This window comes from Pelodiscus sinensis, chromosome 4, assembly GCF_052426305.1.
Source record: "Pelodiscus sinensis isolate ZL-2025 chromosome 4, ASM5242630v1, whole genome shotgun sequence".
Classification (NCBI taxonomy): Eukaryota; Metazoa; Chordata; order Testudines; family Trionychidae; genus Pelodiscus; species Pelodiscus sinensis.
In genome coordinates this window covers 75,197,127-75,223,517 of record NC_143055.1, presented here as the reverse complement: position 1 = coordinate 75,223,517, position 26,391 = coordinate 75,197,127, and the positions used below count along the sequence as shown (strand labels likewise).

Here is a 26,391-nt window from a genome sequence, read left to right as displayed (position 1 = left end):
TAGTAACTCCTATCATCCCTCCATTGCCCTATTCCCACTGATAATGAATGGACAATTAGTTACCAAGATCACGTTATCTCATCAAACCATCCCCTTCATAAACCCATCTAGTTTAATCTTGAAACCAGATAGATCTTTTGCCCCCACTACTTCCCTTGGAAGGCCGTTCCAGAACCTCACTCCTCTAATGGTTAGAAACCTTCGTCTAATCTCAAGCCTAAACTTCCTACTAGCCAGGTTATATCCATTTGTTCTTGTGTCCACATTTGTATTAAGCTTAAATAATTCCTCTCCCTCCCTGGTATTTATCCCTCTAATATACTTAAAAAGTACAATCATGTCCCCCCTCAGCCTTCTTTTAGTTAAGGTAAACAAGCCAAGCTCCTTGAGTCTCCTTTCATAAGACAGGTTTTCCATTCCTCGGATCATCCTAGTGGCCCTTCTTTGTACCTGTTCCAGTTTGAATTCATCCTTCTTAAACATGGGAGACCAGAACTGCACACAGTATTCCAAATGGGGTCTCACCAATGCCTTGTACAATGGCACTAACACCTCCTTATCCCTACTGGAAATACCTCGCCTAATACATCCCAAGATCGTATTAGCCTTTTTCACGGCCATGTCACAATGGCGGCTCATAGTCATTTTATAATCAACCAGGACTCCGAGGTCCTTCTCCTCCTCCGTTACTTCCAACTGATGTGTCCCCAGCTTATAAGTAAAATTCTTGTTATTAATCCCTAAATGCATAACCTTACACTTCGCACTATTAAATTTCATCCTATTGCTATCACTCCAATTTACAAGATCATCCAGATCTTCCTGTATGATATCCCGATCCTTTTCTGAATTGGCAATAGCTCTCAACTTGTGTCATCCGCAAATTATATTAGGACACTTCCACTTTTGGTGCCAAGATCAGCAATAAAAAGATTATATAACATTGGCCCCAAAACTGATCCCTGAGGAACTCTGCTAGTAACCTTCCTCCAACCCGACAGTTTACCTTTCAATATGACCCGCTGTAGTCTCCCCTTTAACCAGTTGCTTATCCACCTCTCAACTTTCATATTAATCCCTATCATTTCCAATTTAACAAATAATTCCCGATGTGGTACTGTATCAAATGCCTTACCAAAGTCAAGGTAGATTAGATCCACTGCATTTCCTTCATCTAAAAAATCTGTTAATTTCTCAGAAAAGGAGATCAGGTTGGTTTGGCATGATCTACCTTTTGTAAAACCATGTTGTAATTTGTTCCAATTGCCATTAGCCTCAATGTCTCTAACTACTTTCTCCTTCAAAATTTTTTCCAGGATTTTACATACTACAGATGTCAAACTAACAGGCCTATAGTTACCCGGGTCGCTATTTTTCCCTTTCTTAAAAATCGGAATTATATTAGCAATTCTCTAGTCAAATGTTACAACCCCTGAGTTTAGAGATTTATTAAAAATTTTTGCTAATGGACTTGCAAGTTCATGTGCCAGTTCCTTCAATATTCTTGGATGAAGATTATCTGGGCCTCCAATTTACTCCCATTATGCTGTTCAAGTTTGGCTTTTACCTCGGATATGGTAATATCTACCTCCATATCTTTAGTCCCATTTGTTAAGTTACCATTATCCCTAAGGGTATGTCTACACTACCCCGCTAGTTAGAACTAGCGGGGTAATGTAGGCATACCGCACTTGCAAATGAAGCCCGGGATTTGAATTTCCCGGGCTTCATTTGCATAAGCGGGGCTCCGCCATTTTTAAATCCCCGCTCGTTCGAACCCTGTGCCGCGCGGCTACACGCGGCACGAACTAGGTAGTTCGAACTAGGCTTCCTAGTTTGAACTACCGTTACTCCTCGTGGAATGAGGGCACAGGGTTCGAACGAGCGGGGATTTAAAAATGGCGTAGCCCCGCTTATGCAAATGAAGCCCGGGAAATTCAAATCCTGGGCTTCATTTGCAAGTGCGGTATGCCTACATTACCCTCCTAGTTCGAACTAGGAGGGTAGTGTAGACATACCCTAAGCTCTTCATTAGCCTCATTAAAGACTGAAGCAAAGTATTTGTTTAAATATTGGGCCATTCCTAGATTATCCTTAACCTCCACTCCATCCTTAGTAATTAGCGGTCCTACTTCTTCTTTTTTGTTTTTTTTTCCTATTTATATGGCTATAAAACCTTTTACTATTGGTTTTAATTCCCTTTGCAAGGTCCAACTCTACCTGACTTTTAGCCTGTCTCACTTTGTCCCTACATGCTCTAACATCAATAAGGTACCTTTCTTTACTGATTCCTCCCATTTTCCACTCCTTATATGCTTTCTGCTTTTTCTTAATCACCTCTCCAACTTGGTCTAACACACCTGCCTATAAATTTTTTCCCTTTTCTAGGGATACAGGCTTCTGACAGCTTCTGCAACTTTAACTTAAAATAATTCCAGGCCTCCTCCACTTTAAGATCCATAATTTCTTTAGTCCAATCAACTTCCCTAACTAATTTCCTTAATTTACTAAAGTTAGCCCTTTTGAAATCAAAAACCCTAGTCTCAGATTTAGTTTTGTTTATCCTTCCATTTAATTTGAACTGAATTAGCTCATGATCACTCGAGCCAAGGTTGTCTCCTACAACCATTTCATCTATGAGGTCCTCGCTACTCACCAAAACCAAATCTAAAATAGCATCCCCCCTTGTTGGTTCAGCAACTACTTGATGAAGGAATTCATCAGCTATCACATCTAGGAAAATCTGAGTCCTATTATTATTACTAGCACTTGTTCTCCAGTCTATATCTGGAAAGTTGAAATCTCCCATGATTACGCAGTTTCCATGAGTATTTACTTCATTAAAAACATTAAAGAGGTCTCTATCCATATCCAAATTGGATCCTGGTGGTCTATAACACACCCCAAGCACTATCCCGGGGAGGATCTGATAGTTTTCTTCCCCAATGTGATTTTTGCCCAAACAGACTGTCTTCTCCATTCCATCACTTTTTATTTCTTTACAATCTACCTCATCTTTAATAAACAATGCGACTCCACAACCTTTACCCTTATTTCTGTCTTTCCTAAACAGCACATACCCTTCAATACCTGTACTCCAGTCATGCCTAGTATTCCACCATGTTTCTGTTATTCCTATAATATCTGGTTTCACTTCCTGGACCAATAGCTCTAGTTCCTCCTTTTTGTTACCTAGGCTCCTTGCATTGGTGTACAAACATCTTAATTTTTGCTGTTTGGCCTCATTCACATTTTTTTGTTTTGTTAGTCTTTAAAGTACTACCAGACTATTTTTTAAGTTTTTTGTGTTATACACTAACTTGGATGCATCTGACATAGTGGGTCTCTGCCCACGAAAGCTTATGCTCCAATAAATCTGTTAGTCTATAAGGTGCCACAAGACTCCTCGCTGCTTTTGACAAAACTAAGTGATTGGGTAACAAAATGGCAAATGAAATTTAATGTTGATAAATATAAAGTAATGCACATAGGAAAAAATAATCCCAAATATACGTAAAATATGATGGAGACTAATTTAGCTATAAGTACTCAAGAGAGGATGTAGGGAGCTCTGGGTAGAGGTAGTACCTTTGTTCTCTTTAGCTGCACTCAATTTTTGAGTGGACAGAAGCACTGGTCCTCATCCATCTCCTAAATCTCTCACATCTGGCTCCTAGTGCCACACCCCGGTAAACCACTTCAGCTGGCGGGCTAAACGACGTGAGGGGGTGATGTTTACACTGCATCACTGGGCGAATGAACTCCCACGATGGAGTCACCAGCCAGGGCGGAAGGGTCTCATTAGGACCCAACAGCTAAGTGTTCGGGACCAAGACGCGCCACTTCGTTATTGTGGATTGTGGCTGTGGCCTACCAGCTATGGTTTGAAATAGCAGGGAAGGTGGATCTCTTCAGCCCTGGAAGGCCGTCTGCCTAGGAGAAGGAAACTCTGATGTAAAACCTACGGCCCAAGGACCTTGCTGTCACCGTCCCAGCTTGCTAGGCCATGGCAGCTGAACCCCGGGTTTAAAGGGTGGAGCCAGTTCCGCGCACACTGTACTCCACTTGAAAACTCCTTTGTGCAGGCAAGAAGGAAATACCCACGTCAACTTCCCCCAGTCTCACTAAGTCCTGTAGCGATGGGAAAGAGGTGAACTCAGCAGGTGTAAGATGACACTGGCAGCCGCAGTCTCAATCCTGCATGCAGGCGGCTCAGGTGCTAGTGGTCGTCTGATGATGACCTGGAGACGACATCATCATTCGGCAGCACCCTGAGCAACCAAGCAGCCTTTTTTAGGGACAGCACTGCTTGCTCCACACGGAGAGGGGCCTAGAAAAGGTGGCCTAAACAAAGCTCGTCTCCTTTTCCCCCAGTTGGCTTACCCGCGGTCAACGGGCATCTCCATATGCAGTCGAAATATATCAAAGAATCAACGGCACATCCCACTCGCCTTGAAAGGTGGGAAAGGACTTAAACTCGCCTGCTAGAACATCAGAACCATGTTAGACTCAGCCGACAGCACTCGACCTGAGCGACGATCCACTTTAATTGCACATGAACTCACTAGGCTGGATGTTGACATCGCCGCACTCAGCGAAATCCGCTTTTCAGAAGAAGGCAGTCTAAGAGAGCATGGCGCAGGTTACACCCTCTACTGGTCAGGCAAACCAGTGACAGAGAGACGTCTTTCAGGTGTCGGCTTCATGATCAGGGACTCCATCGCTATAAAGCTTGCAAGCCTGCCAACCGGCCACTCTGACCGCATCATCTCAATTCGTCTACCACTTCGTGACCAGCAACACACCACACTGTTTAGTGTGTATGCTCCAACTCTCCAGGCTGAAAAAGACAAGTTTTATTCCAACCTACGCAGCCTTCTGCAGGATGTTACAGCTGATGACAAGATTGTCATCCTGGGTGACTTCAACGCCAGAGTGGGCAGAGACTCAGAAACCTGGAAAGGTGTACTTGGAAGGCATGGTGTGGGCAGCTGCAACGGTAATGGATGCTTGTTACTTGAACTCTGCATGGAACAGCAGCTTTCCATTACCAACACTATCTTCCAGCAGAAAGACAGTCTGAAGACAACCTGGATGCACCCTCGGTCAAAACACTGGCATCTCATAGACTACATCCTAGTGCACCAGCGTGATCTAAAAGATGTCTTTCACACCACGGTAATGCCCAGTGCCGAGTGTCACACAGACCATTGCCTTGTCTGCTGCAAACTCAGCTTCCACTTTGAGCCCAAACCAAGGAAAGGTGGCGCCCCAAGGAAGAAGCTCAAAGTCTGCAGCTTTCAGTCTGCCGCGCTCAAGGCAGTTTTCCAGGAGAGCCTACGATCCAGGCTAGAGGAACCGATCTGCTTAGCAGACTCGCCTCCAGCTCCAGAAGTGCTGTGGGATCATATCAAAACCGTTGTTCTGCAAACATCTGAAGATATCCTCGGATTCTCCACGAAGAAGAACAGGGATTGGTTCGATGAGAACAACTTAGAAGTCCAAGAACTGCTGTCAAAGAAGAGGTCAGCACACCAGGCCCATCTAGCCCAACCATCCTGCCCGCACAAAAAAAACAGCCTTCCGCCTGGAATGCAGCACTTTCCAGCGCAAGCTTTGAGAGATTCAAAACCTTGCAGTAATAACTCAGTTTTGCGCTGATACTGGCGACTACAGGAGATTCTACGAAGCTCTCAAAGCAGTATATGGCCCTTCGAACCAAATCCTGAGCCCCTTGCGGACTGCAGACGGGAAAGAACTGCTCACCGAAAAGGACTCTATCCTGAACCGCTGGTCTGAGCACTTTTACACCCTCTTCAATGCTAGCCGCTCAGTCCAGGAACCAGCGATTGACCGCATCCCACAACAACCAGTGAAAACTGAACTGGATGTGGCACCAACATTACAAGAGACTGAGGAAGCCATTGAACAGCTGAAGAGTGGTAAAGCTGCAGGAGTTGATGGCATCCCTCCTGAGGTATGGAAGAACGGAGGCCCAGCACTGTATACCAAACTCCATGAATTCTTCGTCTGCTGCTGGGAGAAGGGTAAACTCCCTCATGACCTCAAGGATGCAGTCATCATCACCCTGTACAAGAACAAAGGGGTAAAGTCAGACTGTTCCAATTATTGCGGCATAACACTTCTGTCCGTCGCTGGCAAAATCCTCGCAAGAGTACTGCTGAATAGACTGGTACCCGCGATAGCAGAAGATCACCTCCCAGAGACACAGTATGGCTTCAGAGCCAACCGGGGAACCACAGACATGGTGTTTGTCCTGAGGCAGATCCAGGAGAAGTGCCGGGAGCAAAACAAAGCGTTGTACATCACCTTTGTGGACCTGACAAAAGCGTTTGACACCGTGAGCAGGCAGGGACTTTGGAAAATCCTGGAAAAACTAGGCTGCCCACTGAAGTTCCTCACCATGATCATCCAGCTTCATGAAGACCAGCTTGGACAAGTCAGACATAGCAGCGACCTCTTGCAGCCTTTCCCTATTGCAAACGGCGTGAAACAGGGCTGTGTTCTTGCTCCCACACTGTTCACCATTTTGTTCAGCATGATGCTCCAGCAGGTCACAGAGGACCTTGATGACGCTGATGGCATATATATCCGCTTTCGTCTCGATGGGAGCGTGTTCAACCTGAGGCGTTTGCAGGCCCACACAAAGACCATGGAGAAACTGATCAGGGAACTGTTGTTTTCTGACGATGCTGCCCTCCTTGCTCACACAGAGGCAGCTATGCAGTGAATTACGTCTTGTTTCGCAAAAACTGCTCAGATCTTCAGTCTTGAAGTCAGCTTGAAGAAGACTGAAGTTCTTCATCAGCCCGCACCCCACGAGGAGCACCATCCACCAAGCGTCTTCATCGAACAAACAGAACTGAAAGTTGTCCACCAGTTCAGCTACTTGGGGTGCGTGATCTCGTCTGACGCCAAGATCGACAAAGAAGTTGATAACAGGCTGGCCAAGGCAAACAGTGCATTCGGCAGACTATACAAACGAGTCTGGAACAACAGCAACCTCAAAAGAGAACGAAGGTCAGCATCTACAAAGCTGTTGTGCTGACCACTCTCTTGTATGGTGCTGAATCCTGGGTCATGTACCGTTGTCACCTGAGTCTCCTCGAGCGTTTCCATCAGCGCTGCCTCCGCACAATCCTCAATATTAATTGTAGTGACTTCGTCGCCAACACCGAAGTCCTCGAGTTAGCGGAGGTCACCAGCATCGAGGCCATGGTCCTCAAGATACAGCTTCGCTGGGCAGGGCACATCACCAGGATGAAGAACCACTGCCTACCCAAGATCGTGCTGTATGGGGAACTGTCCTCTGGCTACCGCGACATAGGGGCACCACGAAGATACCCGCAGGGCCTGTATGGAGGACAAAAGGAGAAGGAAGAAGAACTGTGACCCCTCAGCACCTATCCCGGATCAGACCTATATTTGCAGCCATTGTGGCAGGACCTGCCTGTCCCGCATAGGCCTCGTCAGCCACCAGCGTGCCTGCAGAAGACGTGGATTTCCTTCCTAGATCTTCGTTCATGAAGCCAAGCCATGACACTCAAGAGAGAGATCTTGTCATTGTGGATAGTTCTCTGAAAACATCTAATCAGTGTGCAGCAGCAGTCAAAAAAAAAAACAACAACAGAATGTTAGGAATCATTAAAAAAGGAGAGAGAAAAAACAGGGAATATGTTGTTGCATCTACATCTTGAATATTATGTACGTCCACATCTTGAATATTATGTACATTTGTAGTTGCCTCATCTCAAAAAAGATATATTGGCATCGGAAAAGGTTTGGAAAAGGGCAGCGAATATGATTAGGGGTTTGGAATGGATCCCATATGAAGAGAAATTAAAAAGACTGGGACTTTTCAGTTTAGAAAAGATGAGACTAAGGGGAGGAGGATCTGATATGGTCTATAAAATCATGACTGGTGTAGAAAAGTGAATAAGGAAAAGTTATTCATTTGTTCCCATAACATAAGAACTAGGGGGTCACAAAACAAAATTAATAGGTAGCAGGTCTAAAATAAATAAAAGGAAGTTTTTTCTTCACACAGCGCATGGTCAGCTTATGGAACTCCTTGCCAGAGGAGGGTGTGAAGACAAGGATTTTAACAGGGCTCAAAAAAGAAGTAGATTCATTCATGGAGGTTAGGTCCATCAATGGCCGTTAGCCAGGACTGATAGGAATGGTGTCCCTAGCATCTATCAGAGTCTGGGAATGGATGACAGGAGAAGGATCACTTGAGGATTCCCTGTTCTGTGCACTCTCTCTGGGGCATCTGGCATTGGCTACTGTCAGAAGACAGAATTCTGGGGTACATGGACCTTTGGTCTGACCCAGAATGGCCGATCTTCTGCTTCTGGGGCTGTAAGTCAACATATCACATCCACATTGGGGAATCTGCCTCAGACTAATTTCTAGGCTTCCCTGTAGTGTATATATGCTATTTCAAAATAGTTATTTTGGGAGTTATTATTTTGAAATAAGTTATTTTGAAATAATTTCCGAGTGTGGATAAACCCTTATTGACTTCAGTGAGGCCGGATTTTCATCAGCCTCAAGGGAAGGGAGTGGATTTTGATTTTGTTTGTAACTCAATGATTTTCATTAAAAATCACTCTTTCAGACAGAAAATCCCCTGCATGACAGTTGGAATTTTAGGGCTTCAGGACTATATCACAAGCAACAAACTACATAACTAGCGTGAACTTTTCAAGGTCAATAAAACCAATCTGAAATATTTTTAAGTATTTTTTTATTTTAAAGAGAGGTACACTTTGTGCCTACAGAAATGTAATGAAAGGAATCAGTACATTCAGGGTATGTCTACACTGCAAACTTATTTTGGAAAAAGTTCTTCTGGATGATATCTTCCTGCATAGTTTATTTTGAAATAGAGCATCCACACTATAGGGAAGATTCAAAATTAGTCTGAGGCAGGCTCCCTATTGTGGATGTGCTATCTTGATTTGGATCCCCAGGAGGCACTGGGGAGGAATAACTTAGATTGGCCCTAGTGAAGACCTATTTTGACAAAGCAGCAGTGGATCATCCACACAAACCTTCATCAAAAGAGCTTTTTCAGAAGAGGCATTATTCTTCATGGAATTAGGTTTACCAACACTGGAAAATGCCCTCCTTTATTTTGATTTTCTTTCAAAATAACACAATTGCTGTGTGGATTGTTTTTCTGGAATAACAGCCATTATTCTGGAATAATGGTGCAGTTTAGATGCACCCTCAGAAACTCCTTAAGAGAATGAAGGCTTTTATTTTTTCTGGGGAAAAAATACCCTGATCATATTTGGGATGCCATTGAACCAAGTCTGGATGCATGCAAACAAACCAGGTTTCAATCCAGCAAAGTACTCCAACACATATTTAATTCTGAATGGGAAAAATTTAAATGTTAAGCACCTGTGTAAATGCTTTGCTCGATTTAGGCTCAACAGAATGAGTGCCTATAAAATCTTAGTTTATCCATGGTAGAAAACTACATTTCCCCATCATCAAAATGTAGACATCTAATTTACTGAACAGAATATACTCATAATTACCAAATAGCCCTAAACATAAATTTAAGGAATATATGAAGAATTACATTAGAAAGGTATTTAAAAAGTAACTGAAAGAACTGTGAATACACTTTGCTTTCTTCTTCCTCCTCTGAAAGGCTCATATTTAGGAAGCTAAGTAAAAATCACAGCATGTTTTTGTAGACATATCAAAGAATTAAAGAATGGAAATATTTTAGCCATGGTAGATATATTAAGTGATGGGAGAAAATATATGCATAGATATAACTATAGCGAGTAGATGTAACTAAAATTCTGCCCAAGAAAGCTCTCAGACAAAGGAAACATGAAGAAAGAATAACTGAGAATGCATCACATGAATTCTCACCAGGCAATGAGCACAAGCTGAAAGTTGATGAAATCTGACACTGAACCAAAATTGAATTTTTATTTAGAGCAAACTCAGAGCTTTTTCTAAAGAGGCATGGGAAAGATATACTCTGCAAAGGAGTCAGTTGTTATCTAAAGTTCCTGCTCAATAAGTTATTTTGAGTAGGACACAGCTGCTGTCTTGATATTAAGGGAATTCTGTTAAATCCACGCTTCAATCCTTTTTATTGGAAGAAAATATTCTCAATGGACTTCTATTTCTCCTTTTTCATTGCAGACTCTTTCATTGAAAACAAACTTTTTTTAAGACAGGGAAGTAAAAAGTGGTTTTACAAGTATCTGAAAAAAAAACAACCATAGGGCGATTGTTTGAATACTCCTGTGTTTCCTTCTGCAACAAAAAGTCCCCATTAACCTGCCTATTCAAGGAAAGAAAAGTCAATCTTCCGATGAACATGTAGCACTATCATGAAGTTAATGGAGTTGACCCACACATTTAAGGGCAAAATCTACAGTCCCCACTTTTTAAATTATATATGCATGTAGTACCTCATAATTGTATACCTAATCAAGATACATTCTACAAACAGACCAAGTTGGTTGCTATTTAAAGGAAAGTCATTCTAACACTTTCTTGGCTTAATTAGAATGTTATTTTGGAAATGGAAAGATACAAAAAGAAATAAGATTTTCTTTCATTAAACTTACTTATCTATAACATTAACCATTCTGAAAATCATTAAATTCTTAAATAAAACATGAATTACATTTAAAATACGCTATTCTCATTTTCATTTTAACTCAATAACATTTTCAGAGACTTCTTAAATAATCAGCCTTTGAATTAACCATCCATGAAGACAGGTCTTTGGCTTATTTTTGGCAGTGTTAACCTAATTTAAACTTAAGCAGCACAAATCAAGGCATGATTAGCTGCTGAAAGTATAATTATTCACAGTAAAATATATAGCTTGCTGTTGCATATTGCATATTTTGACTTCTGTAATGACAGCTGAAGAGGCACATTCCATAGAGACTGTTTTGTTTTTACTTGAATGTACTTTTGCTAATTGGAAAATGCTGCATAGGATTGCTCATAGATTGTTAGACTGAATTTTTCATCTACAGGTCATCAGTCAAATCCAGATCTGCAGTGAGAGTTATTACCATTTGAAGCCTCCATAAAGTACTATACAAAATGAGTTAATTTAGATACAAGCACACAAAGGTTTCTATCAAAAGTGTTCATCTTCTCAGTGAATGAGTGGATGTGGAGATTAGACTACTGTTTACATAGTGCCACATGCACACAATACTTTACAAACATACACAAAAAATGAACACAGAAAAATGGATGAAACTGGGAACTCAATTATTTGCAAAGATAATTGCTGACTGGTGATGTCAACTCTAATTGCGATCCACAGTGAGAGATCTTCTGGTGTTAACCATGTCATTCAACTTTCAGGAGCTATGAAAATTTACATCAGCAGTGGTCATGGATCTACACAGTTAAAAATCTAATTGTGATAAATAAAATGGAGAGCAATAGAAACAGAATATGCAGAAGGGACATTACATATTTGAAGATTAACATTGCAAAAAATTTCTAGAGAGTCGCCTTAAAGAAGGAAGATAGGGAGGTTGCTCGACAAAGCTGCATCAGGGTCCTGCCAATAACAAAGGATGACATGAAGAAAGATATGAGGTTGAAAGTGGAAGAAGACAGGGGGAGTGGATAGATGAAAGGAGTGGGAGGAAAGAGAAGGAGGGTCCAAGAAATAAAAGGTGAAAATGCTGAACTGGAACAGAAGATCTGAAAGAGAGGATAAAATGAGAAGTTTGAATTAGACACAGCAGAAGGATTAGTCTCCCCCAATAACAATGATCACTTCAGCATTGAGGTACATTGGTTTGTAGCAATTACCTGATCAAGGAATATATAGAAGACTTCACTTTCCATGGTTATCATGCTGGCACCCTGACCAGCATTAAATTGAAAATTCTCTTTTAAAAGAAAAGAATCAGTGAGGGAAAAAATGCTATAAATAAATTTATAAATTACTTGCCTGAAACCCAAGAAGTTTTTCACTGGGCTTAATATGTCTCTGAAATTCACATTCTACAGGTTGTATCACTTTGATTCCATCTTCATAAAAAACATAGAACATATTGCCAATTCCCAGACCTTAGGAACACAAACACATCCAAATGAAAAAATTAGACCATTAGAAATTGAATTCCTCCTCAATTCCGCCCTCACCATATCACTATACAATATCACTGATGTGAGATCAGTTTATTCATATGCATGATGTTAATAAAGCTAATCCGATACATCTTCAATTGGTTAGTTAAAACAAACATGAAAAAGCTGTGATATTATTCAGGGTTTCACATTTTCCCCTGAAGTTGACTTAATTAACACAGACCTAGAAATATATACCATTTTAACAGCTTCATTAATTAAAATGATTGTGTGGTTTTTTTGCATTGGTTCAAATGAAAATAAATTCCATTAATTTTTTCACTTTTCCTTTTCTATAATACATTAATGAAACTTCCTGACTTTTAGTAATTCATTATTATATACCACAATTCTTTCAGTACTCTGAAGAAGATAACCTCTGTTATATTTTATTGGAAAGTCATGGTGGAAGAAGAGGGGACCCACTTCAATGCTAATTTAATGTAGGTCTGGATGGCACCATGAGAAGTCTTCCAGTCCAGCACTCTGTTCTGAGGCAAGACCAGGTATAGGACAGGACTATTCCTGGCAAACGTATGTCTAACTTGTTCTTAAAAATCTCCAATAACAGGGATTCAGCAATCTTCCTTGAAAGCTTATTCTAGTGCTTAATTATTTTTACAGTTAGTAAGTTTTTCCTGATATCTGACCTAAATGTGCCCTGATGCATATTTTTGTTTGACCTTCAGTGAAATGGAGAACAACTCATCATCCCCATCTTTATAAATATATAAGAAGGCTGTTATTAAGTCTCTCCTCTCCTCTAGTCTTCTTTCCTCAAGGCTAACTGCTCATTTTTACCTTCTCCTAAGCCTTTTTTTTTCCATTCTGCTCCATAAACTAAAATCTCTCCAATTTCTCTACATCTTTTCTAAACTTTGGCACTCAGAACTGAACACACGACTCCAGATGAGGCTTCACCAGTGCCACGTAAAACCCATGTGTATTAAAAACAACACCCAATCCCTCCTGAATTATAGTCACATTTTTCACAATTGCTTCACACAGCTGTCTTATATTCAAGTTGTAATCCACGATGACCCCTGGATCTTTTTCAGTAGTACTACTGCCTACACAGTTATTCCCTGTTCTGTAGTACTTGTCTTAATTGAACTTCATTTTGTTTATTTCAGACCATGTCTTTAATTTGTCTAGATAACTTAGATTTCTATTCCTATCTTCCAAAACACTTCCAGCTTCTCCCAACTCGTCATCCCACACATTTTATAAGCTCTCTATTCCTTTGTCCAAGTCATTAATAAAAGTATGGAATTGTATTGGACCCTGAACACACCCATATGGGACCATGTGGACTGGATACATTCTCTCAGTTTGATGTGAAGTATCAGAGGGGTAGCCATGTTAGTATGAATCTGAAAAGGCAGCGAGGAGTCCTGTGGCACCTTTGCATGCATCTGACAAAGTGGGTCTTTGCCCACGAAAGCTTATGCTCCTACACTTCAGTTTGAAGGTGAACCACTGATAACTACTTCTTAAGTTTGGCCTTTCAACCAGTTGTTTATCCACCATATATTAATGTCAAGTAGACCACATTTTCCTAGGTTTTTTATGAAAATGTCATGTGGGATTGAGGCAAAAGCTTTAAACTAATCGTCTATTGCTCTCTCCTCTCCACTAAGACATTAATCCCATCAAAAAAGACCATTAATTAGGTCTGCCATGATTTGGGCTTGACTAATGCACTCTGGCTATTTCGTATAATCCTATGTAACTACACTGTAGGAGGTTACAACATGATTGTTTAATAATTAGCTCCACTATCTTTCCAGGTATCAGAGATAGACCAATAAGCTTATACTTTCCCATATCCTGTTTATTTCCCTGTTTAAACATAGGAACAATGCTTGCCCCTCTCCAGTTGTCAGGGACCATACCATATAATTGCTGCAAGCTCAAGATGTATCTATGCTGACCAATAACTACAAACATGAGAACCTGTATTAATCTGTCAGCACACAACGCAATTAAGGCAGAGTATAACGTAAAGATCAGGCTTAAAGGAAAAGGAAAGGATGCGGGAGTGTTGCAACAGAATGGGAAGGGAGCAGTCAAAATTTCACTTCCTCCTGGTGTTGCCATTATTGGGTTTCTGCTCGCACCTTCCTGCCAACCTAACACTTCTTAAAGGCACAGAGACTGTAAACAATAGGAGACAATAAGTATGTATTTGGGTACAGCAATGTCACTATACCTTTTCAGTCCACAAATAGCACTCATGATGCTCTAAAGTCAGTGGGACATATTTACCCTGTGTTCACCAGTCCACATAGTGGCACATTATTTATTATTAATAACTATTATTATAGAAGAATTCAAATGTGGTTGATACTCTCTAATCATAGAAGATGACAGAGGATCTGTCTTTAAAAACTTACACTAAGCTTATACTCAGCAGTCAAATAGGGACAGCAATATGCTCAGTTCTGTAGAAGACAAGAAATGAGAGAACTTCTTTGCTAAAGTTGCAAAGAATGCTAAGAGGGTGATTAGTCCCAGCCAACTGAACCAAGAACCCTAACATATGACTATTATTATGGTCTTGAAAAAGTCACTTGAACTCTTGTTGCTAGATTCCCAATTGGCATACACTGGCTCCACATAAATCAATGGACAGACTGAGTTTATGCTAGAGCCTATCAAATAGGGGTGTTGAAAGAACTAGTTAATATCTTTAAAGCACTTCGGCAATATAAAGAATTATGTACTAAGAACTATTTTGTAATTAGGCCATTTCCAAAACAAATATTATATTTTGAACTTTGGTTTCTATGGAATAGAAAATTCAGTCACAAAAATGTTTTTGAGAGCCATCCTTCAACATCTATGGTGGCAAAAGAGCATGGTAGCACAGAGCAAACTGTGTGAGAATCTAAGCTACCAAAAATATTTCATAGAAAGTAACTAAAAAAACCCTTTACATTTATGAAAATATTTGAAAATTTCCCTGTAACTTTAATTGAATATATGGCTACTAGGGGTTAAGAATAAAGGTTCAAACTAACACTTCAGCATCAACATTTTCCCTTGTGCCTAGATATTGCTACGGTTTGTCATATCAAAGCAGTGAACTCAGAACCTGAAAAATACCTAAAAGTAAGCTTCAGAAGACAATAATGTTCTAAAGTAAATACTTTATATTTTCATACTATAATATGTATCCCTCAGAGTAGGTTCCAAAAGGTCATGAAATTTCACCCCAGAGTCACAATGTTATAGCAAGAAGCTGCTTTGTTTCATTAACTAATTAACCAAACAGAATTCTCTATTATTCTGGGAGCTGCACAAGATGACACTCTTGACAAATGAGTCACACCATGTGGCCAAAATTCTAACTACAGACAAGGTGAATGGCTGAAAGATTTATAACATCAACAGGACAATTTAACGGCAAAGCAACTTGGATTTTCAGTTTTAACTCTGAGTTTCCTTATTCCTACACATTTAAGCCTTAGCATTACACAAATGTAAGTTAAATACAAACAATAAAAATAAGTTGTTGTTAATTATTAATTTGATTCAAATAATGAAAAACAGTTGACAATGACATGCTTATATAAAGGGATTAAAATAACATGATATTTTACAAAAAAAGTTCCAAAAATGAAAAGAAGTACCAACAAGAAATGGAATAAGCACAAATGAAAAAATATCATACTACAGAAAAAATAATGTATTAGTACCTTCCTCTCGCCACAATATGTTTGCAACTGCAGCATGTAAGAAAGAACAGAAGAGACAAATGAACAACAAAAAAAAACCATGAAATGGTAAATCAGTCCCTGAAATAATTAAGATGCTACATTTTCTGGGGCATAAACTAAAGAACTTATGTATATATAAAATAACAGTGATTTGAATAATTGAACAAAAGATTCAAATGCAACTATTGTACTTCAAAATGGGAAAAGCTATGACTTATACAAGTTTTTGTTGATGTTATAAGATGTTTTTCACAATCAATGTTTCTAGTCTTTTAATGCAGCGTGTGTTTAATATTCCATTACTAACAACAAATCTCAAGTTTGTGTTCTTAGAAATATTAATACGATTATAGCTGAAGCCAATTTGAATCCAATGTTTATAGTGCAAATAGTGAATTTTGAAGAACTAATTCTTTGAGAAAAAAGTGCTGATACACACTTAATAATATATTTATAAGAGGCACTTAAAATCATCCTTACTTTTATACTGTCAAAACATGAATCCTGATTCTGCAAAGTGAATGGTATGTTTGCCATTGATGTCAAGAGAAGTAAGAAAGGGCATAACTTATTTCAAAATAATAACTCCCAAAATAACTATTTTGAAATAGCATGCCCACACTACAGGGAAGCCTCGAAATTAGTCCTAGGCAGACTCCTTTAATGTGGACTCCCTACCTTGACTTAGAGCCCCAAGAAGAACCAGGGAGTAATTACTTTTAATGACTGTGGGGAGTAGTTACACTGTATTTCAAAATAGCAACAATGGAGTATATACACAACTGCTATCTTGAAATAACTATTTTGAAATAAGCAGTATTCCTTGTGGAAAGCAGTTATTATTTTGAAATAATAGGCCTGTTATTTCAAAATAATGAGCCTGGTAAGGTGGATGTTCCACTTGTAATTTTGAAATAACTCCGTAGTGTAGACCAGGACAAAGAGACAATAACTTTGTGGGGCAAACATTCATGAATTGAGAGTTACATTTACATGGCATCATTAGCCATATTTGAAATTCTTCCTTTAAGTGATTTTACACTTGGATGGATCCATATTAATTATACAAACACTGGTACCCCTTCTTCCTGATGGAACGGAATATATCTAACATAATTGTATACATTCTAAATAGTTAAAACTCTGCCTTCAGTGGAAGAAACTGATCAAACACACAAAAATCCTTGAAAAATAATTGTCCTCACAAATAAATACAAATTTAAAAAAAATGGGACAGAAAAATCAGAAATCAAAAGGGCTTGTAAGCTTGTGGAAAATGCCATTAGACTTCTAAGTTCACCATTCAGAGGCTCCAGAAAATATGGCTATTGGGTTTTCCATATTATGTTATTGTCTCCTCATTTTATTTCACAAACTGCCTCGCTTAGTAGTAATGACTTGTGGTATGACCTTAGCCATAGTACTTAAACACTCCATTTCCCCATCCTCACCGGAGAATAACATTTGTCCTAATTCAGCACTTTCAGGTGTATGGATGAAGTTTTTTATGTAAGTGTGAATTACTGCTAGCAATATTGCAGTGTAGCCTTATTGAATTTTGGAATCAAAGCTTCCCACTTCTATATGAGCACATCGGAGATGTATACATTATTAACATATCACTGTAGGTATGTATATAAACTTTACTAGGTTTAAATGTTCTTAATTTTTCTGTCTTTGTTAAATGCCCCTGGAGTGCACAGCAACTTCAAACTTTCAACACTGTATTATCTTCAATATGTGACCTATTAATGTGCTATACACTTCAAATACTAATTATGGTCCTGAGTCTTCCACCTTTTATTCGCACTATGACCTTTCTGTAAAAGGGGGCAAATCCTCTTAATTGGTTTAAACTATAAATCAAGCCAAAGTAGAGTCAAGACAATTATACATATTCCCTCAATAATTATTTTTTATATTTGTTTTTTTTTATCCGAGGTTGGCTGCTTATTTCAAAAAGAGATTGAATTCAGGGGAGATATGACAATTTACACCAGCTCACGATCTGTTCCCACGTATCCTGCTGCTTTCACTGGGACTATGTGCAGAGTGAATTACTATCCAGCAACTGGGAGAAGGGCAGAACCAGGCTCTATGTTTACAGCTCAAAATGAGCTTGGCTTGCAGTGTGATATTAGATTGCCAACCATGAACACAGTAGTTAATGTGCCTCTGTTAGAATAAGGTACAATATTTTTTACTTGGCTACTCATGTGGAAGCTATTTGGCTGTTCTGCTAAATGATATTTCTTTTGTCCTTGTATAAAACAGTTTAACAGTTTGCTGCAGATCTAGTCCTTTTGCTATAAAGCTGCATTAATGTAAGGAGGGGATATTAGCTTGATGTCTTATTGACTGATTCTCTTTGTGAAATAAGAAACCAACTTGACACCATGAGAGCAAATAGAAAAAAAAATGGTGATGGTATAAAATATATTTTTAAAATTGTATTACTGCAGATAATGGAGAGAAAAAGGTTGGTTTGGGGGTGTTTTTTTTCTACTTAAAGAATATTTTCAGTGAGATAAACATAGTTCTGCTGCCCAGGAAGGTGAGGACTGGTGTACGTCCCTAAAGAAAAGGAGTACAGGTTGAACCTCTAAAATTCTGGACTCTGATCCAGCAACATCCATGGTCTGGCAGGACCATGGATATTGCCAGACCAGATATCCCTGGTTGGTCAGGTTCAGAAGAGCATCCCAGGATGGGCTAGCAGTGGGGAGTGCATCCCCAGCCAGGGTTGGAGGCTCAGGGCCAGCAGTCAGGGGCACAGCTGCGGCTGAGGTTGTTGAGGTGAGGAGCACAGCCCCACCTGACACTGGTGCTGTGGGAAACACAGCCTTGGTCAAGGCTAATGAGATGGGAGTGGGTGGGGTGAACACAGCACAGTTGGCAGTCAGGAATGCAATCCTGGCTAGCACTGGTGGCAGAGAGCACATCCCTAGCCAGGGCTGGAGTCAGTGGGGCTGGCACAGTATGGCTTGCAGCCCCGAGCAGGGCTGGCATAGTAAGGAACTGGAGGCAGTGGCAAGAAGCGCAGTCCCAGCCAGGAGCAGAGCCTACATATGGGTATGGAGCCTTGACCTCCCCTTGTCCAGCAAACTCCACAGTTTGGGACCACTCAGGTCCCAAGGGTGATAGACAAGGGAGGTTTGACCCATACAATCAATAAAGCATTGTCCTTCTCTTAACTCCTTAAAAGTTCCTCTCCTCTAACAACCTACAATGGAGCTTCATCAGGTGAAGGAGATGCAAGCATGAAGGTGAGCAGGCAGAAGAGACAAAATAAGGAAAAACACTCTGGCTACATCTACATTGTGCTTTCTTCTGCAAGAACATATGCAAAGGAGGTGCAGCAATGACTATCATTACACCTCATTTGCATTCTTAATGAACCGCCATTTTGCGCAAAGGGCTTTTGCACAAGAGCAGTCTACACTGTGCAAAATGGCAGCTCATTAAGTATTAATCACCATGCCTCATTTGCATATGTTCTTGTGCAAGAAAGCACAATGTAGGCGTAGCCTCTACATTTCATTTACCCCAGTAACTCAATCTTTCCAAGAAAAAAAATACATATTAGTTAACACCCAAACATTTAACAATCCCTTTGTACATTTGAAGGGGAGTAGGGCACAAAAAGGGTTCCAGAGAGGAACACTGATGAGCAGGGTTTTCTTGAAGATACACCAGGATTTTATGGGTGGAGATTATTATGCATGAACATTCAGAATCTGCAACATTTGTGGGCTCAATTTGCCTATGTTATGTTATGCAGCATTTCTCTGCACGACTGAAAAACTGTCTCTCTAGAGCAAATTGGAGGATTTTTTTAAAATTAGTTTTCCTCTCCAAAGATGTTCTTAAGGAAGGACAGCATGTGATTCAAATGTATTCAAGGCCTCCTGCACTGAGCTCTAACTCCTGCATTTGAACAATAAATTTTAGGGAAGCGCAACATGGGGGAGGGAAAATTAAAACCATTTCCCCAATGATTTCTACTACTGGTAAGGACATGACATTAACAAATGCACAGCAAGTAAGACATTCTGTACAGAATATAAAGAATCTAGTTAATGCAAACTGACACACATGGTCTCTATATTTGTTAAAACAGGACAAAAATGAATAAAGGAAAAATATCTCAGCTTTAGAAAAACTGATTTGCTAGTTTGAAAATAACCTTAAGCCTGATAAACTGTAGTAGGAAGAAGATTTAACATTGCTTTTTTAAAGGTGCATTGTGATATTAAATGCAGATTTCATACATTTTAAGAGTGGATCATTATCAGCATCTAATCTGACCTCTCGGATAGCACAGGACAAAGAATCTGACCCAATAATTTATGCATTAAATCCACAACTTATATCTGAGCTATAGCATATTTTTAAGATATTCCTGATATGAGGATTCCAATTATGGAGGATCCTCCACATCTGCATTACAGATGGAAGACACTACAAGGAACATGTTCTTCAGTTTAATGAAAACTAATCATTGATCCAGACCCCAACACACAACTCTTGCATTTTTATTGGGCTCAAGATAGCACATTGCATGATTATCATAAATATTCGTGGATGAAAATTCTTCCCATATGTTAAAATGGAAAGTTTCCATTTTCCAGGCATGTATTTTTTGTGACAGGAAATGCAGTGTTTAATGCATTAAAATGACTTATTAAACAGTTATGTAACACCAACAGACCCCAATCATCTGCAGGCAAAATCAGATCTGGGATAGCTGGAACTTAGAGCATGACCTCTATAACTTCAGGAAAGATAAGACTTAGATAAGGCTTTAGAGCAGATTCATTATTCTCTCATTATGTGGGCTCAGTGCCAGTAGATGGGACAGTACACCACACCCAGAAGGTGTGTAGGGTACAGTTACATAAATAATAATACTGATCAACATCCAGAATTTTGGATAAGAAGTGTTCTTAACATAATCAGAATGCAGTGTAAATCAGTTTGCAGTGTTTCCAAAGATGTTTATATGCAGGCAGAGAAACTCTGAATGGCTAGCAAAACTTACACAATCAGCTTTTACAAAAGATGACATAAGTAAATAAAATATGATGCAAGTATAAATTATAAATTTATTTCTGTGCTTTTGTCATGAGCACCATTTTCCCAACACATATTCTGGCAATATATTTCTACACTGCATTTTGAAAACCTTTTTTTTCCAATAATTCAGCCTTTTATTAATCTTCCATCTTTAGTGGTCACTTCTCTCTCTCTCTCTCTCTCTCTCTCTCTCTCTATCTGGAAGGCAGCTGTACAGTTACCTATATATAGATCATTAGCATCTTGCAGATTGTCCAAGATTAATCTTCTTATAAAATGCAACTGCGTGTACCCTTTGTACAAGAAAAACAAAATGCTACTTACTCCTGGGAGAGAGTGCTAGAACATTGTTCCAAAGATGAAGTTTCCTGCTATATTGTGCTAGCACCAAGCTATTGCCATTATTTTCACTCTGTCATAAGACCTCCTTAAGACAACCAAAACACAATCTTCAAATGATGTGCCACATTCTCAAAGAGGCACCCTCTGGTGGTCCCTCCACACAAGTCACTCCTACTGTGCTGAATAGTGATAGAAATGTAGCCGTGTTAGTCTGAGGTAGCTGTGCTGGTAGGTTTCTATCTTGATACAATCCAGAGTAGTGGTGCTGTGGCTTGCTGGCCAACGTACCCCTCAGTCCTACAACTATGTAGGGAATCAGGAAAACACACTCAGTTCAAAACAGGGTCATCCAACATACCATTGGTGGGTCCCATCTTTCCATTTAGGACTAGTTTCTCAAACAGTCTGTTCTGCCAATTCCCTTTCCCCTTCCTTCCATCACTCCATTGGATCTGGTTGACCCTTTTAAGGAGAGCAGATCTGCCTACCATGTGAACTCTCTTTCAAGGCTGAACCCAGGCTTATCTGCTATTTAGACGGGCTTATCCTCCTTCTTCATCAACAGTGAATTAGGCTAGTTCACCTCTGCTCTACTTTTTTCATGTTTAAGATTGGCTATAGGTCATATGGGGGTTAGTTCAAATTAAGATACACAACTACGTTAATTGTGTAGCTTAAGTCGAGGTATCTTAACTCAAATTTTGGCAACATCCACACTGTGGGAAGTCAAAGGGAGCACACTCTTCATTTGACTTCCCTTATTCTTTGTAGAAGGAGGACTACTGGCATTGATGGGAATTAGTGTGTCTTCACTAGATCTACTAATTCGAACCTTAGAAGATGGACTGCAGCTGCTTTGATCTTATTTGTAGTGTAAACATGGCCATGGATTCTCAGTTTTTTCCCAATGCTTTAAATAATCAGTGGAGACCTTGACAGCTTCCTTAAATCTCTCCCTAACAGTTGGGAATTTTTTGACTCATCATATGAGATTATATTAATTTATATTGAATTCACAGAGGATAGAAATAAAGTGTGGGATACTCCTTGTTGGTTTTCATGTTACTTTAAATTCAATTATTCTACAGTTAAATTAACAACTTTCTTTGGCAATATAACTGGATCTTCATATTGCCAAATATCAATAATCAACACTATATTTCCAGTTAAAACACAAGATGAGGCCACTGAGAATCTGAAAAGTCACTTGTTTTGTATTAAAAATGATGTTTCATTTTTTCCATAGAACAGTTTTATGTCTTGATGCACATTCTTCAATGGCTATCATTTTAAAATGACTGATGACTTTTAAGATCTATTACCCTCACTAAAATACTATCATTTTTCTGTACCTATAGTATACAGCTTATACTTAAATAAGCACCACCACCCCCTTTTTGTATTTCAAATTGCAGACTAAACAAAACATTTTCAAAGACATTTATGTTGTTCTGATTTGAATGTAGTCTAAGTTAAAATCAACTGAAATATTAACTTTAGAAAAGTTTGCAGAATGACTATACTGGCTGAACACTTTGATTTAAAAAACCCATAGAAGGAAAAAAGAAAATCTTAATCATAAAGATACCAAATTCTCTTCTCAGTTTCTATACATATCTTGTAAGAAATTAATTGTTCAACATTGCAATGTATTATATTAAATTAACATAATTTCACACTGGACACCTGGCAAGTGGAGAAAAAATGATGATCTTTCCTAACACCTTATGATATTAAACTCAAACTCTGATTTCTAGATCTCTGACTCCCCAAAGTAACTTTCCAATGTTTTCATTAGTTGTGATCATCATTACTTCATACCACATGAATTTCAATTTTAAATGTTGCATTGAAAACCATCAGGTTTCATTTGGTTTTCTGCTCACCATTGAAACCCACAGAATTTTCAATGTTTCTAAATGAATCCAATCGGAGTTTTTGCTTCGTCATGAAACCAGAAACCAAGCAAAATTTTTTACGTGTGTTTGGGGGGGGGATGTGTGTGTTATCTTTAGCTAGTGTAACCAAATATAAGAAAGATATCATTTCAATGCATATTATGACACATAATCTTGCTGTCAAGAGATTAAATATTTCACTCCTTTTAGTGAACCTGGCTTTTCAGAAGCAGAGTAGGTCTGGTGCTCATCATTGATATTAGTCAGCTATACACTGCTCTCTTTTACTTTCTATAAAGTGCTATTAGTTGCTCCACATGGCTTGTGTTGCAGAGCAGGTCCTTTTGACCATGTCCTCGCACGCGCATTGCCCATTCTGCCACACAAAGGACCCTCACAGAAAATGTAGGCCACTGACACACTCTGAAAAAGCATAACTTGTAAGCGCACAATGAAGCTTTCTGTGAACAGAATTTAACCTTGCAGGCATCTAAGAACAGGGAGGTGAGCATGAAAAGATAGAGCACAGCTGCAAGAGATAAATAAGACTCTCTTGACCGGTCCTTGAAGGTAGGGAGGTAGGCAAAGGGAGATTAGACGCAACTGCCATGCACACTGACCATGCCCACACCCGGCACTGTTCACGGGGCCATCAGGCAGGCATCATGAAAAATCCTATAGGGCAATATTGCACATTACCTCATTACCAGCCTATCAGGCCCGGCCAGGGAACAAATCCTAATAAGGTACCGGATATCAGGTTATGTTATAAAAGACCCTCGACCCCTTCATTCAGAGAGGTTCCGTGTGTTGAGGGCACATATCCTTTTTGCCCGGCTGAAGGACTGATCACCCTGAGGCTGCCTCCCCACCCTTCGAGTCAAAGATAGGGGTGCATGAGTTCTGAGCATGCTCCGAGTTCGAGTGTGTCTTTATGCTGTTATCGTTGCTGGATTTGTAAGTATTGCTTAAATATATTAGTTATTGGTTTAGTTAATATTTGAATCGTGTTAATTTCATTGTGTAATTCTGTAGAGTGTAACTGAGCTCTATTAACCACACTGTGTAAATTGTATAATCTTGTGTTGTGTAGTGGTGTTGTATTTAGGCCAAGTATAAGTGTTAGAAATAGAAACCCAGAAGTTGTTAAGTTGTAAAGGTAGATTAATGACTAACTCCACCAGCTGCCCTAAAATAACCATAGAGGGGCTAGCTGTGGACAGAGTTTTTTATTATCATTATATTGTCTTTGTTTTTGTATTTTTTGCTTGCATGCTGCGCTGCCTTAAGCGAATTAGAGATAGTGGTTTAATATAATCGAATTATAATCACAAAGTTTGTAATCAGTTAAATGCAGTTTGGTTCAGTTTTCCCTCCTGTAAAAGCATTAGGCAATTGCATGTTTTAAAATTCATTTAAAAGTCACTTGATTTTTGATAAAAGAATCATTCTGTTTAATAAAAAATCATTTGTTTCACCATTATCCAGTAGTTTTCACTGGGTAGTCGGCTTTAACCCCTGGGGGCTCCCATCACATCACCGAACCAAGTTGCGACAGCTTCTAGTTTATGGTTATAAGTTACACATTAAATAGAATATTTATAATTTTGTTAAGAGCCTTAGTCACTGCAATGCAACACTAAAACAGCAATGACTGCAGAGACTGTGGCTAAGACTAGCCTTTTCTGCCTATTTTCTTCTGAAAAATATGAATAGTTCTCCTTATGTCAATGAGTAGTCCTGTGGCACCTTAGGGTATGTCTAGACTACATGCCTCTGGTGATAGAGGTATGTAAATTAGACTACCCGACATAGTCAATGAAGTGGGGATTTAAATATCTGCCACGTCATTAAAATAAAAATGGCCACTGTGCTGTGCTGGCTCAGCTGATCATCGGCACAGCGCGGCAGTCAAAATGCGGATCGGTCAACAGGGAATGCCTTTGTTGACTGCTCCTGTAAAGCTCATTTCAGCACAGTGGCCATTTTTATTTTAATGAAGCGGGGGATATTTAAATCCCCGCTTCATTGACTATGCCGGGTAGTCTAATTTACATGCCTCTGTAGGCAGAGGCATGTAGTCTAGACATACCCTTGGAGACTAACAAAAATATGTAGTATCATAAGCTTTTGTGGGCAAAACTCACTTTAACAGAAGATGAGCTCTCCCTTATGTCATGAATCAGGAATCCTGGTTTCTGTTCATAATTCTGTCACAGACTTTCTGTGGGAGACTAGGTAAGTTTCTTATTCTGTGGTACACATTTTCCATAATACTTTCTTAAATTATGTGTTTCAGAATTTCTTCATTACCATTTAGTTTCCCTTTATTACAAGTTTGAGTACATTTAATGATATCAGATCCTAATTTAGATTATCTGGCTCATTTTCTACCAATGTCATGTTCAAATACAATTCTTCATCCATGGTGAAACTCTTAACAACATGAATGAAATGTTCATGTATGGACTCAGAGCAATGTACAGTTCTAAAAATTCATTTCTAGGTAAGTGTCAGGCCTGTCTCCATAGTACTGTATAAATGAGTGCAGACAGCATTAGTGAATTGTGGGAAGAGAGGTGCAACCCACTTTTACTGCAGTTATTGGTATGATGTAATTATTGAGAAATTATTTCACTTTTGGGGAGATATAGTCTTTGCTTGATTTATATGGTGATAAATCTCATCGGCAACAGCTGTACATACAAATGCATGCATCAAGATGAGATTATATTCCTAATGGTATTGCTTGTTCTTGTACTTTTAAAGCAGTCATGTCTTGCAGCCCGATCATTTTTTTAGCGGCCCACAACTACACTTTTACAAAAGATCTAAGTGCATCCCACCATCTGCTTGGTACATGTGCCCCAGCACCTGCTGTGAGCATCCCAGTGCCTGGACGGAAAAGCATGTGGCAGAGGTGGTTCCAGGACACAGGCATTAGGTTACAGCGGGGGAGGGAGGTATGTGAGAGGGAGGGTTTGAGAGTGCGTTCATATATGTCCACAAGAAACTATAGTGGACAGTTATTCCCGGATAGGGAATATTTTTCTTCACTCATCAGTTTTTAGCTGGCCTATGACCTGAAACACGAGTGGGTTTTAATCTGTTTTTTATCCTACCTATGGTATTTTAGATGTTTTCATTATCAATAAGCCTTCATCTTTTAAAAAAATCTTACAAAC

At 39.4% G+C, this 26,391-nt stretch overlaps 1 protein-coding gene and 1 long non-coding RNA gene across 4 annotated transcripts in view; one reads left to right on the top strand and one right to left on the bottom strand.

Annotated features, from left to right (window-relative positions):
• The window catches only part of FSTL5 (follistatin like 5), a 549,779-nt gene that overhangs the window by 72,077 nt on the left and 451,311 nt on the right, over positions 1-26,391 (bottom strand). The window contains exons 11-12 of one of the 2 annotated variants that reach the window (XM_006121877.5): positions 15,870-15,896; positions 11,990-12,108 (exon numbers count right to left, since the gene is read on the bottom strand). In XM_006121877.5, the coding sequence (XP_006121939.4) occupies positions 11,990-12,108; positions 15,870-15,896 (146 nt within the window). The remainder of the gene's footprint in view (positions 1-11,989; positions 12,109-15,869; positions 15,897-26,391) is intronic. The other variant, XM_006121878.5, reaches the window with a different exon arrangement.
• Positions 23,099-26,391, top strand: part of LOC142829617 (uncharacterized) — a 74,761-nt gene continuing 71,468 nt past the window's right edge. Inside the window, exon 1 of one of the 2 annotated variants that reach the window (XR_016349444.1) lies at positions 23,099-24,163. This is a non-coding gene — a long non-coding RNA (uncharacterized LOC142829617). The remainder of the gene's footprint in view (positions 24,164-26,391) is intronic. The other variant, XR_016349443.1, reaches the window with a different exon arrangement.